At 39.6% G+C, this 14,628-nt stretch overlaps 2 protein-coding genes across 2 annotated transcripts; one reads left to right on the top strand and one right to left on the bottom strand.

Moving 5' to 3' along the window:
- The first annotated feature begins 365 nt into the window (after positions 1 to 365).
- adra1d (adrenoceptor alpha 1D) lies at positions 366 to 10,835 on the top strand. The gene is made up of 2 exons (XM_088419664.1): positions 366 to 1,590; positions 9,729 to 10,835. Exons 1-2 carry the CDS (start codon positions 639 to 641, stop codon positions 10,253 to 10,255), a joined length of 1,479 nt encoding a protein of 492 aa, XP_088275790.1. The 5' UTR covers positions 366 to 638; the 3' UTR covers positions 10,256 to 10,835.
- A 728-nt stretch (positions 10,836 to 11,563) lies between these two features.
- Positions 11,564 to 14,373, bottom strand: LOC148421147 (5-hydroxytryptamine receptor 4). The gene is made up of 2 exons (XM_088420447.1): positions 14,334 to 14,373; positions 11,564 to 12,645 (listed from the first exon to the last, which is right to left on the bottom strand). Exon 2 carries the CDS (start codon positions 12,629 to 12,631, stop codon positions 11,564 to 11,566), a length of 1,068 nt encoding a protein of 355 aa, XP_088276573.1. The 5' UTR covers positions 12,632 to 12,645; positions 14,334 to 14,373.
- Between the last annotated feature and the right edge of the window lie 255 nt (positions 14,374 to 14,628).

The following is a 14,628-nucleotide window of genomic DNA, read 5'->3' as shown; positions in this document are numbered from 1 at the left end:
CAAACGTGCCACTTCATTCTTTCATTTCCATATGCATGTACTGCTACTCCACGGCTCCATGTGTGACTTGACAGCTTAACCTGCCCTAACCTCAGCCCATACACTTAAAATAGACCCACTGATTGATACTATTCTTGAAAAGATGAATCAGTGTAACTTTGTCAATAAAATGGTCTTGCTCACCACACAGCTATAATAAATATTTTGTGCACCATCCGCAAAACAACAAAGCAACAAGCTTTCAATTTACATTTTCAATTAGTCAGAGGCAGCTTTGACGTGAGTAGATTTTGAGCGGTATGAAAAAAAAAAATCCGTGCGTGCTCGCGTGTATGCGCGTGTGACGTGCGTGTGACGTGGGTGGAGCCGCAGGTTGGGACCTGCTCGGCTAACTCTGGGAGTCAGTCGATGGTCCAAATGATGCCACCAGTGCACGCCGCTGAACAGCCAAGAAAGCATGCTTATCCATGGCGCAGAATTTGAGGCTCTTATTTTTTTTCATGTTTTGCCCCCTGAACTCAAATCGAGCTCTTGAGCGCGTCACCTAAGCGGCCCCGCTGCTTGTGTTTTGGGACCTGACTAGGACAGATGATGACCGACTGACTTCAAAGTTATTTGATGCATGTTATTGCTTCAGTATGACAGCTTCAAACTTAAGGAACGACAGCGTGCACGGGATCTATTTCACGGAACCTCTCAACAGCTCTGTATTTGTATTGCTAAACGACAGCAGCACGGCGTGCTGGAACTTTACATTGGACTCTGGATCCGTGTGGCTCGGGCTTTTTCTCGCTTTATTTATCCTGGTGGCGATCGTAGGCAACATTTTGGTCATCTTGTCCGTGCTGTGTAACAGCCACTTGCAAACGGTGACCAACTTCTTTATAGTCAACTTGGCCATGGCGGACTTGCTGCTGAGCATCGTGGTGCTGCCCTTCTCCGCCTCTCTGGAGGTTCTGGGCTGCTGGGTGTTCGGCCGGGTGTTCTGCAACATCTGGGCGGCGGTGGACGTGCTGTGCTGCACCGCCTCCATCCTCAGCTTGTGCATCATCTCCGTGGACCGCTACATCGGCGTAAAACACTGCCTCAAGTACCCCAGCATCATGACGGAGAGGAGAGCGGGCGTCATCCTGGTTCTGGTCTGGGTCTCGTCCACAGTCATCTCCGTCGGACCGCTGTTGGGCTGGAAAGAACCGCCGCCCGTGGACGAGAGCATCTGCAGCATCACTGAGGAGCCCGGATACGCGCTCTTCTCCTCCCTCTTCTCCTTCTACCTGCCCCTCCTGGTCATCCTCATCATGTACTTTCGGGTCTATGTGGTGGCCCGCAGGACTACCAGAAGCCTGGAGGCAGGCGTCAAGCGGGAGCGAGACAAGTCCGCGGAGGTTGTCCTGAGGATCCACTGCCGCAGCGTGCTGGAGGATGCGCGCGCGGTCAGCTCCAAAAGCAACAAGCAGCACCCGTTCAGGAGCTCGCTCTCCGTGCGACTCATGAAGTTTTCTCGGGAGAAAAAGGCGGCAAAAACGCTCGCCATCGTCGTGGGCATGTTTATCCTCTGTTGGCTGCCTTTTTTCTTCTTTTTGCCCATTGGTAAGTGTAGACCTACACTATGACCTACATAAATAATCTCTTGCCAAGTATTTATTGAAATAGTAATCGGTTTCTTTGACCTGTACACCATTATATATATATATATATATATATATATATATATATATATATATATATATATATATATATATATATATATATATATATATATATATAGATAGATAGATAGCCAGGTATGTTTTAGTAGTTAGGCAAACAACCAATGGAATTGTTAAAAAGTGCACTCTACTCGCCTTTAAACCTTTAACTGTGTAGCTGTGTTGTAGATTTAGTATAAGTTTATTCATTTACTATAAATTGCATTTCATTTTAGCAATTAACCCTTAAACAGTGAGGGTGGCACGGGAAAGATTAATTATCACATCTGCCTCATATGCAGAGGCACTGGATTTGATTCCAGCTCCAGCTTTCCTGAGTGGAGTTTACATGTTCTCCCCATGCCTGTGTGGGTTTTCTATAGTCTCCTTCCACATTCGCAAAAATATGCCTGATAGGTATCATAGACATTCCAAATTGCTCTTAGGTATGTTGTGAGTGTAAATGGTCACTTGTCTCCATGTGCTATGTGATTGTCTGTCAGCCGGTCCAAAGATTGTCCAAAGACAGCTCGGATAGGAACCAGCTAGCCCGCGACACTCATGACAAGGGATTTGGATGGATGTTGAAATAAAATAAACCTGACTGATTAGTAAGGATGTTCAATACCACTATTTTTCAGGCTGATACTACCACTACTACTCAATCTTGAGTAATTACAAACACCGATACCAAGTGCCAACACCACTAGTACTTTTGATATACAAAATTGTCCTCCCAAAACCCATTGACAGCTAATTTAAAAATAATCAACTTTTCCTAGATAGCATTTGCCTCAAAATTCTTCTAAATGGTCATTTCTAGTTTGTGACTGTAAAACTGTTCCAAGTCGCTAATTTGAATACTACAACTAACATCTTGCTCAAAATGACGTATTTGGATAAGTCAGTCCTATCACTAATATATAAACATCTACTGCACTATACGTTAAACAAATGTAATTTTGTCTAAATGCAGGCAACTTCTCAGGTTTTCATTCGACAATGTGTTGGCCATCCATTACTTACTGTAAAACACTATCATTGTAGTCCACATGGTGTTGCCATTGTCAGTGAAAAATGAAAGCTCTTAAGTGTTATTTTGAGCACAGTTTAAGCATTTTTTTTTCATGTTTAAAAATGCAATGTAGTATTTAGAGTAAACTTTCAGAGGTGGACATTTTACCCTGCATTTACACTGCCGTGCTTCCAATTTTATGGCAGATTAAACAATTCTCAGAAATTAGGAAGATTTAGCTGGATGTGATGACAAGTTTTTCCAACAGAAACAGTTGACACAGGAGGTGATGTTTCCAACCATGGATTAAATTGATGGACCAAATGTAAAGTGCCGGACTGAATGTAATGTTACATTGGTCTTAGTCCGTTTTTTTTTAAAAAAAAAATGTCGTCACTTGGTGAGCCGTCGCCAAAACTTCAGTCCATGGACAGTCCTAGTACCTGTGTACACGATAACACTTTGTACAACAACTCTTGAAAAATAGTAAGCTTATATAAAATAGTTCTCATTTTTAGAGAATGTTTCAAACAACTCAAACACAAAAGACATTGTTTCCTTAGGTTGAAAATGTATAAAAATAAAAGTACAAGACTTAGATACATAACATTCTGTAACGAGTAATTAAAATAAGCAAAAATATTAGCAAATTAACAAAACCACAAAAGAATAGAATAATGTAACAATGTAATTAATACGTAGATAAATTATCTGCTGACTCATGATCATTTGCATATTTGAAAAGTAGTGTACGTATAAATTTAGCTATTCCTGCAAGGGATGTCAAGCCAATTTTTTACCTTTACAATATCATCTTTCACATGCCCCATTAGTCTAAATGTGGCATTCTTATTAATCGTGCTTTTGTAGACTATGAATTAAGCAGCAGAATCCACCGTTTTTCATACATTTCAGGAGGTAGCCATTTTATTTACTCCTTGCAACTGAAAATGACATTACAGTAACACATAACAACCAATAATAGCTCAGCTTGCGAACATCACCAAACTAATAACATTACCAAATTCAGAAAACAAACACATTGTTAATCCATACAAAAATTATAAAAGAGTATATAAATTAAAATGGGCTCATTTTAATTGCAGATAGATACAACAAGATGGCAGCAAATTATTAATTTACATGAAAACTCAGCTCTCCAACTCCAACATAGCTCTTTAGCTGCAAAATAATCTGATGAAACGGCATGTAACAATAGACTCTGGAATCGGAAAAACTGCGAGGACAAGGTAGCAAAAAATAGCAACACATTCTCAGGCAGTAACGCTATGGTTTGAGGAAACGAGAAACAGGCATGGGCACTGGAAGGCTGTGTAAAGCATTAATCTGTCTCTTCGGCCGCATCTATATAGTCCCCTGATAGCAATGCGCTTCAGGTGTGCGGCCGGTGGCTCCGCCCCCCCAATATGCAAACAAGGACAGATGGTTAGGCTGACAGGTGTGACACATTTGTGATTCAGGCTTTGTGTACGTGTAGCCGGGCTTCTTGCAAACTGGCAGTAATTTTCTTTGTTTTGCAGTATTTGCTACACGTGGCTGTTTTTTTTGCTTTTTTTTTTTTTTTTTTTTTCATCAAAACCGAATCTTTTAAAACCTCCAGCCAAAGTGGAGATTTGCCCAAGCCTCTGGTTTCATGGGTGCGTGTAACCAGTTTAAACCAGAGATTTGCATCATTGCGTTATTATTTTTCCCTGCCAAAGATGCAGATACAGGTGACATCAGGGGCAGAACTTCTTTCTGATTAGACAAAATTTGGCAACACTACTTTCGACTCTGCCTGCTTGTATGTGAATGAAACCACACTGGGCTGGATTCGTATAGACGCGATTTCCTTAAAGAAACAACGACGAGGGGGAGATGATGCGGGTTTAAATAAGACCGTTACATGTAGACAAGGCCTCAGTTTAAGTAGTCCAGCATTGAGCCTTTCTACTGTACTTTGGCTTGTTTTCAAATTGAAGTGAGTCATTAGTGAATGTAAAAGTAATAAGTCATATCTTGCTTGCTTCTGGTATCACAAAAATGCTGAGGATGAAAAGAAAGACTGTGGTCCTGAACTCAAACAACTCACAGCAGCCTCTACTTTATGATAGATAGCAACTATAAAAGAGTACAGCACAAAGCATGTTGGGCGGGGGGATGCTTCTTGTCAAAGCACTTTTTGCAACTCAAACTTCCTGTCCTGAAATTCACTTCAAAAAAAGAAAAAACAAAATACACTACATTGGGTAATCTAGTAAAAGTGCTTGTCAGTGTGTGATTTAAAAAAAAAAAACACAAATGAAAACATTAAGAGCAAATGTTTGCTAGGTTCTCTTTCCAAAGTTTGTCTGCATTCATGTGTCAGTCCTATGATTGACTGGTGGATCTGTGGTGTACCCTGCCTAATGCTTACTGTAACCCTGCACAAGTGGTACGTGGTATCAAAAAGGGATGGGTTGAATAGTGTAAATTGTACTTGGAATGATAACAATGGAGGACTGCTCACTTTATTGTACAATCATGAGTAATGCTTGAAAAGAGTAGAATTATCATTTCCTGACCTTCAAAGTACAAGTCGCAGTAATACATCACAAGGGGCTGCATGAATACTCATTACAAAGGTTACTTTTTTGGACTTTTTCCAGGGTCAAAACTGTAGAGGAATGTTTCCAGGCTGTAAATGTTAACTGCCAAGAGTAAAAAAATAACAACACCTTTTATATACTTTTGAGTATATGGCGTTATTACTGGACACCACTACACTACACTACAGTCTTGCGAGGTTGAGGATTATATGATTTTTTTTTTTTTTGCACATCAATCGTACACCATCACCCAATGGAAATTGAGCTCACATGTCCTGCAGTCAGGCATGCATACCACTATGGTATTAGTGGCATCAACAACCACAACGATGATAAATAACTCTGACAATGTCAATTCAAATTTGATGTATAATAGATGTTCGACTGACTGGATACCTTAAAGTAGTTTGTTCTTGTTATTAATCAGAGACGGGTGTACTTTTTTTTTCTGCTAGTCCATTATTTAGAATCCCTTGATACTGTGTGCCCCCTCCCGTTGTCATTGGTCCGTGTTTTGGGCTGTTTACCCCAACTGTCAATACGTTGCTACGTTAGCCAAACATTAATGAGATATTGATAAGACATCCGTCATCACTTTTGACGCCCCCCCCCCCCTAAAAAAATATACATAAACCTCCACTATGGCTTATATCACTGAATTTTAAAAAAAAAATCATAAAAAACAACAATCAAAGCTCCGTCAACTTATAAAACACACACACACACTTTCCACAACTTGTCCTAAAACAAAAGCAAAAACTAAAACTTACAGTCTTCATATCACCCACTCAATTATTCAAATAAGGTAGATAAGACAAAAAAAAAGAAAAACTTAACCCATAACCCTAAATATGCAGGCCACGCTATATATGCTGTTCATTATTTTAAAGGTTAGTTCTCTGTGCAACAGATTGCAATAAGCAATCATGTCCACGAGGGAGCATACACATCAAAGAGCGTGAATGCCCTACGCACATTGGTTGTATGTGACGTATTCCCTTGGCATTGGACTGCAAAAAGCAATCACATCTACTCGGAAACATATACATCGTTGTAATCCAGGCAGCCTTCAGTCTTTGAAGTCATTTTTTTCAAAGGCCATTTACTGTCACAGCCACTTAAAACAAAATTCACATGAGAGCACATAACTGTCACATACACAACAGGTAAAGGCAAAAAGCAAGGTTTTTCAGAGCTTAACTTACTAGATAATACCTTTTTTTCTACTCAGCTCTCGGCGAAGTTGGACGCTTCTTGCTCTGATCTATCTATCTATCTATCTATCTATCTATCTATCTATCTATCTATCTATCTATCTATCTATCTATCTATCTATCTATCTATCTATCTATCTATCTATCTATCTATCTATCTATTCATATACTGTATATATATATATATATATATATATATATATATATATATATATATATATATATATATATATATATATATATATATATTTTCTTAACTTCTAACTTACATTACAATGCTAAGAGCCAATCAGAGTAAGAGTCAAAGTGATGTGTATATTTATGGTCCAGCTCTCATCCAGTTGTTCTTTGGTGCATGCATGTACCTTTGCTGCCTATTTAGACTGTGTTTATACAGTACTTCAATGCTGCCAAGTATTCGGCAGTTTATACACTTCTCAGAAATGTTGATATTAAACCGGGTGATGACCCGTTATGTGACACAGGTGGTGACAGCAGTTCAGTTTCAACAAAGGTGACAGGTGCTAACAGGTCAGGTGATGATTAAATTGAATGCCGATGACTAAAACCACTGTTCTGTCAGGTTTAGCCTGTTGTTCTTAAAATATTTTCGTCATTCTGTGGTTCCTCTACAAAATGGGTGTGACAGTCCAACGGACAGTCTGTTAGGACCTACGGACTGCCCACCTCTGGTATTAATGGGCTATATCTGTCGGGGAGCTTAGGATGCTGAATATTTTGTGCAAACACTGCATCCGTGTAAAGCTGTAAATTGCTGGAAATTATCCAACTCCACTTAATTAGTCGGACAGCAATGTATCGTCAGCAATGTATCAGCAGAACACATAAAAGCTCCTCCACGAGAAGGCAGGTGATACATAATTACTGTAAGCTGTGTATCCTCTTTTTGTGAAATTCTATTTGGTGGTGTGCCTTGGGATTTTCTCTGTGTTTACACATGCAATTTAAATGGAATGCAAAAATTCGGCATTAAGTCATTTTTATTTGCATAAAAATACTTTTTAACAAACAATATTGATGCTATCGAATTGTTAAGAAGCGGTGATGCTTTACAGTATTCTGATTCCGCTTGCTTAAATGTAGTTAACCTCGAGTGACCTTTGTTGTGTTAAGTGGCCATTAATTTGCAGGGAAAACTTGAAAATGTTTTAATCAAGACTAACAGTGTTTGCAGACTCTTAATTAAAAACCGTATTGTGTTGAGGTTTATTCTGGAAGTTTTAATTTGTAGTAGTTACACCAATCCCCACAGCTGCTAGATTCTTGTGAAAGTCAGCGAGTTTTGTAAGTTGACTTTGAAATTTAAACTGGTTTTAAAGATGAGGTCCACACAGGTAGAGTCATGTTCGGAAAAATCAATTCCAGCGGGCGTTACCTGTTGTTGACAGCTCCTAATCCTTAAAGCCACCCATCCGCATTAATTCACAGATTGATGGATGCAAGGAAGGTGTTACCTGCGCGTCTATCAACCACTTTTTTTTTTTTGCCCGAGGTGATAGACATGCACTTTAAACATCTATTAATGTCTATCAGGCTTTGTGTTTGTGATGATACTGACAAAGTGTTCTGACCTATCCGAAATTCCAAAAGCATTTGCTAAATAGCACTTTCAATTAAAATAAATTAAATGAAAACACAAGCATATTGTATTTTTCAGTGAACATTTTGTCAGTTCAGGCACCTAAAGAAGGGAGGCAAATCATTATTCCACTATCACTCTCAAAAAGGCAAGTAAAAACAGGGAACATTGAATCAATAAAGTTAAAAAAAACCCCACTAAATTGCAAAGCAAAAATGGACAGATAAGACAATGAGGAACACCTGGATAAGACACAGGTGTATGAGAAAACTGATTGGAAGGCAAAAGGAACTTATGGCAACAAAAGACCAAACATTAACGCCTTGTCTACATGTAACCGTTTAATTCAATATAGACAAAGACTACCCCTCGTCATCGCCTAAAAAAAAAAATAAAAAATACATGTACTCAGTGCTCAGATAACAACTAATCAGGGCTCAGACCACAAACATCTCACAACCAACTTAATCAGTCATTCCCTGAGCACGTGATATCATTCTCAGTCGACAATAAGTGGCAACATGCCTTGATAAAGGTATTAATCGGGGATAAAAGTAAAAAAAAAAATACTAACAAATTAGTTCAAGATAGTTCAAAATGCTACAGATTAGATCAAGATCTTTCTGCTAAAAAATTGTCACTCTGCCAGGGATATCCATCCATCTGTTCTTGTATCTGCTTAGCCTAACAAAGGTCGCAGGCGTGCTGGAGCCTATCGCACTTGGCTTCAGGCAGTTGGCGGCATACACCCTGGACTGGTTGCCAGCCAATCGCAGGGCACACAAAGACAAACAACTATTCATATTCACAAACACACCTAAGAAGAATTTAAGGTGTCCAAAATACCTCCCATGTATGATTTTGGAAACCGTAGTACCGAGAGCACAGGCCCCGGGGGGCCAGATCCGGCCCACACTTATGTGGCCCGCAAAACATTGATTTGACTCCAAGATTCTGGCTAAAATACCAAACTTGCAAATTGGCTTCAACTTTTAAAAGTTTTTTGGGAAAAAAAAACAACAATTTTTTGTTCCTAATCTCTCTTTTGTACAGTTTTTACTGGCCTCTGATTTCAAAACTAGCTAAATGTGTAACACACTTGAAATCTATTTGACTTTACAGTTATGTGACCCATGATAAAAATGAGTTTGACACACCTGACCTAGAGAAACCCCACTCAGGCATGGGGATAACATGAAAACTCAGTACAGGAAAGCTGGAGCTATAAGCAAACCCGCAACTTCTTCACTGTAAGGTGAGGGTTCTAACCATAATGCTACCGTGCCACCCATGAAAACTAGTTAAAAATTCCAGACAAATTATTAAGTTTTTAGCGCTGAAAATGGCGTGTCTTTCAGAGTGGTCTGAGCAGACATTTGTCGAGATCTATTTTCTGCCTCCAAATTGTCACTCAGCCAGGCACATCTGCAACGACATATCCTATGTTGCGCCAAACAGATTGGCGAATGTCGGTTTGCCAAATTGGCAAACACATGGAGTGAGCCTTGCGCTGGTGCGCAAATCGGGATCCGCTGGTGTTTGCATCCCACCGCGGATGTGCTCGTCTTTGAAAACAGACCCCGAGAGGTACCACTCTGCTCATACATGTTTCCTTCCTCCTAGGCTCCTTCTTTCCAGCAATGAAGCCATCAGAGACAGTATTCAAGGTGGTCTTTTGGCTGGGTTACTTCAACAGCTGCATCAACCCCATGATCTACCCCTGCTCCAGCAAAGAGTTCCAGCGGGCTTTCACTCGACTCCTCAGGTGCCGCTGTCGCCACCGGCGAAGGGCTCTGCGTCGCTTCTATGACCAGAAGTGGCGCTCGGCTGTCAGGGGGATGGCGCTGGAACAAAAAGGGGAGCACGAGTCTGGCTACAACACGCACAGCTCCTGCGGCAGCTCTTTGTTAAGCAAGCCGGGGGGTAGTTTAAAGAGATGGAATTTGTTCCCGCCGCTGCGGAAGTCCTCTTTTCAACTCAAAGAAACAGTGAACAACCTGTCAAATAAAATCAAGGGAGGAACGGGACGAGGCGGCGCACCTGCAGTGGTCGATGCCGTTTCGATGGGGATTTACAATGTCTGTGAACAAAGTAGTTATCACATCTATGATTTGGCTGAGTGTTATGGACTGAAGGAGACGGACATTTAATGGACCACAAGAGGACGATTTTTTCTCACAAAGGCCATTTTAGAGCAACAATAGATTTGATCTTTCAAATTCAGTACCAACACAATAAACAATAACGGAGAGGATTTAATTCAAGAGCTCTATCAGAAACCTAGCTTTGCAAGAATGCTCAGTTTTTATATTTTTGAAGAAAGCTCCTGTTTTTGTGCAAGTTTTATTCTTCTTGTGGTCAGTTCATGCAAATTACAGAAGAAACTGTTGAAGGTATTAAAACGGCATCATAATGCAGCACAGATGCGAATCTAAAAGTTATTTCCAGCCTTCGTGACCATGAATGATACAATATGTTGGTTCGTTTTCGTGCGGTTCACACGTTTCAATTTGACATTTTTATATATCGTATTGAGGTTTTATGTCAACAATGCAGAGTAACAGACAACAGTTGCTGGGAAATAAATGCGGCAAAGTATGTCTTGTAACTCTTGGAGTCACTGCCTACGTTTTAAGCAACATTTACTTGGCTTTATTCATGTGAATTAAGTGCGGAGTGCTACTGTGAAATTGGCAGGTGTAGTTTTCTTTCCCAATGCTGTGTTTGTTTGTTTTTTTTATGTGTGAATAAAGCCATTTTAAAAAATATATATCTTTTTTTTTCCTTTTTTTCATGTTCTTAATACCAAAGTTAGCAACATTGCTTTGTTGAAATGTTATTTGGGGATCGTCGAATTGAGCAGCACCTTCCAATAGTTCCTCAGTTCCAAATTTTCACATCACAGCAATGACAGTTAAAAATCAGGAATCATTCTGACTGGGGTAAAGAAGATAAAACACCCATCTTTTGAAAAAGAACAAAAAGAATAGTTAATTTACAATAAGTACTGTATACTGTATACTTTACACTGTATCTCGCCTTGGACTCAATCATCTTTGTTGTGTCATTAAGTGAAACTATATTCATTTTTATTCATACATTCAAACTATATTAATGAACATAATTTTATTTTTTGGAAATAAGTTGATTCTGGTTATCTAACTTGATTTCACACATTTATTGGCTTTCAACTACAGTTACAGACATGTAATTTTAAGACAAAGTATTTTGTCCGCTTATGTTTTTTTTAGCCTTGTATCTTGCATGAAGTTTCTTAAGTCTATTTGTTAATTGAAATTAGGCTACATCAGGAGCAGTGTCATTTTTGGCTGCTAAGAAATACACACAATAATTCAGGATTCCATCTCCACACAAATAAGAACAATAATGCTACAAGACATTGTATGAAGTGCAATCATGAAAAGTGAACGGCTGCAACACCCCAAAATACCTTTTTATTATTTATCTGCACAGTCATTTACTTCTTTCTTGGTATATGATAGCTCCATCCCAGAAGATATTCCAGGTTGGCATACCCTACAGCCCATGAACATGAGGAATGCCTTTCGGAAGGAGCGATTAAAGAAACCATAGAGGAATGGGTTTAGTGATGAGTTAATATATCCCAGCCATAAAAAAATGTCCCAGACGACCGCTTCCGTGCTGTAATCAATAAAGGGGTCCACGATGTTGACAGTGAAAAAGGGCATCCAGAAGATGAGGAATACTCCCATGATGATCCCCAAGGTTTTGGCCGCCTTTCGCTCTCTCCTCATGGTGTTGCGGTGCTTCTTCTTTTTGCTTGAGTCTTTTCCCACTCCAGCGGCCATCTGGCTTTCCATTGCGCTGATCTGCCTCGCCTGCCGTCTGGCTGCTTTAAATATCTTCCAGTAGGCAACCAGCATGATAGCCATGGGCAGGTAGAAGGCGATCAAGGACGCCATTACTGCATAGATGCGATTGACTAAGAAAACACATACGTCTTGTGGGAGCGGGATGTCAACACCGATATTATGGAGGCCGAGCATTATCGGACCGAAGGAAATAAGCGTGGGGACGGCCCAGCAGATGACAATGAGGAAAGCGACTCGACCCCGAGACATTTTTAACGAATAAATGAGCGGGTTGCAGACGGCGTAGTAGCGGTCAAAAGCGATGCAGCTTAGATGGAAAATGGAAGCGGAACAGAGCATGACGTCGAGGCTGGAGTGAAGCTGACAAAGGAGGGAGCCAAAGTACCAGCATCCTTCCACCGTCCGAATCATACTGTAAGGCATTACGACCAGGCCCACCAGGCAGTCGGCCACAGCGAGGGACATGACGAATGAGTTTGTGGGTGACTGTAGCTGTTTGAAATAGGAAATCGACAAGACCACCAGAAGGTTGCCCACCACTGTGCAGATGATGCCAATAAAGAAGAAGCCGTAAAGGAAAATGCGAAACGCCCAGTTCCGCAACAGGGCGCAGGATTCCTGATTAAGTTCAAGCGTTGCATTAGCAGCATCTTCAAAGCTACTGTTGTTCATGTTTCTTGTTCAACCTGTCAAAAAATGCAGACAATCAAATGACAGATTTTGGCTTGTTGGACAATGAACATGTTACATTAAGAGGCTGAAAATTAAATGGATGCACGGATGAATGGATGCTAGATCGATGGACAAACGGACATACAGATTGAAGGACACATTGATCAGGTACAGAGATGGACGGATGAATCCAGAATACTCTAAAAGTGTTTCTTTTAACAGTTCAATGTATAATTATGTTCATTATTTGTAAAAATAAGTATTGCTTGCCTTTTTTCAGGCCGTTTTTGATCCAAGTTACCAAAAGTATGAGTCACAAAGGGTCATTTTATTGATTTATTTTCCTTACTAACTGAATTCATAATTGCGCTGTTACTTATGTGTGAATTAATTTTTGACGATTGTCTCATCTCATTGTTTTGAATTTAATGGAGGCTAATCAAGTTCAAGATATGTTCAAGTGTGGGGTTTACTCTTATTTATTCTGTTACAAAAAAACTACTGTAAATCTCATAATTTGTCCTGATTTCTACTGAATTTTATGACAAAATCACATTCAAATTGTGTGTTCATAGGTGAGGATCTCACAGAGAATAAATTTATACAATAAGTTATATTTCCATCGAAATAAAATTTTCTGGTATTACCCAATCTGTCGCTTGTCTTTGCGCCAGTTAATGGATAAACTGCCACGAATCTTTAATCAAGCCCGGGAGAGCAATGAGGACTCAACTCAAGCCTCAAGCTTTTTGGCTTGAGTTCACGCCCGGAGCCTATATGGGACTTTTTACTAGAAGGCACCATTTTCCCTGTTGAAAATGATCACGAGGCCTTTACTTTTGGTTAAAGGTGATAACGGACATTATTAACAATATAAATGTTTGCTTAATAGCCGGCAGAAGAAAAAAAAATCAACAGTAAAACACATGAGGAAAAGATAGAAGGGAGAGGAACAAAGGTGAAAGGGGGGGATTTTCAGATTAATAGATCTCGTTGTTTAATAAATGGGATCCATTAAAAAAAAAAAAAAAAAAAAGATGGCAAAACACATTCCATGAAACGGTGAAAGAAGTGCTCGGAATTGTGAGAAAATAGATTTAAGCTATTATGATTTTCATCAATATGACTCATATCAGTTATTTTCTCCTCATAGCAATCCATGCATTCAAGTGTGTTGCCCAACATAACGCACATGACAGGACTGTTTAATTGCAGTGCCAATGATGTGATGTTTCAGCTGACTTGCAACTGACTTTAATGAAGACCATTGGGACAATAAAGCAAAGGCAAAGCGACACTTGAGAGAACACAAACACCACAAGCTTAATTTACAACAAAAAAATCTGTTTATAGAAGCCGATTATAACACTGTATGCATTTGTTTTCATTCAGTAAGGAAATTTAACGACACTGGTAAAATCTTTGCATCCTTTCATCACTTGAAATTTGAATCTATCAATAGTTTCAAAATCTACCATTTTAGATTTTTCATCTGTTATGTTGTTGGTAAAAAAACATTTTTTCTGACCACCGATGAATAAATATTACAAACCCTTTACATACACACAACAGTTTTGCTTTGTCCAAGAAACATACATAATAAAGCACAAATGGGAAACATGTATTTAAATAGAATTATAGACTTCACATGGGCAGATGATAAAGATGCTCGAGAAAAATGGGAAAAAAAAAAGACACTCACTTGCGTGGATGAGAAGGTGGTCCGTCTGCATGACGCTATCAAAAACAAAGCCCCTCCAGCAAGATTGGGATTGAAAAGAGGTGAGAGGTGGGTCTAATGAATTCATGCCACAATAATCACAGGAAGGGACCAATACAAGGAAGCAGCCAATACGGGTTTGCTTACAAAGATAAACACATTGCATGAAAAAAAATCCTGAATACATGAATGATTTGCATTGTTGTATTGTTGAATGGATGGATATTAAACACACCGTATTTTCCGGAGTATAAGCCACACCGGTATGTAAGGTACA

Source organism: Hippichthys cyanospilos, chromosome 7, assembly GCF_059441005.1.
Source record: "Hippichthys cyanospilos isolate Australia breed blue-spotted pipefish chromosome 7, RoL_Hcya_1.0, whole genome shotgun sequence".
Lineage (NCBI taxonomy): Eukaryota > Metazoa > Chordata > Actinopteri > Syngnathiformes > Syngnathidae > Hippichthys > Hippichthys cyanospilos.
Note: the sequence above shows the minus strand (reverse complement) of the source record. Positions and strands in the feature narration are given on the sequence as shown.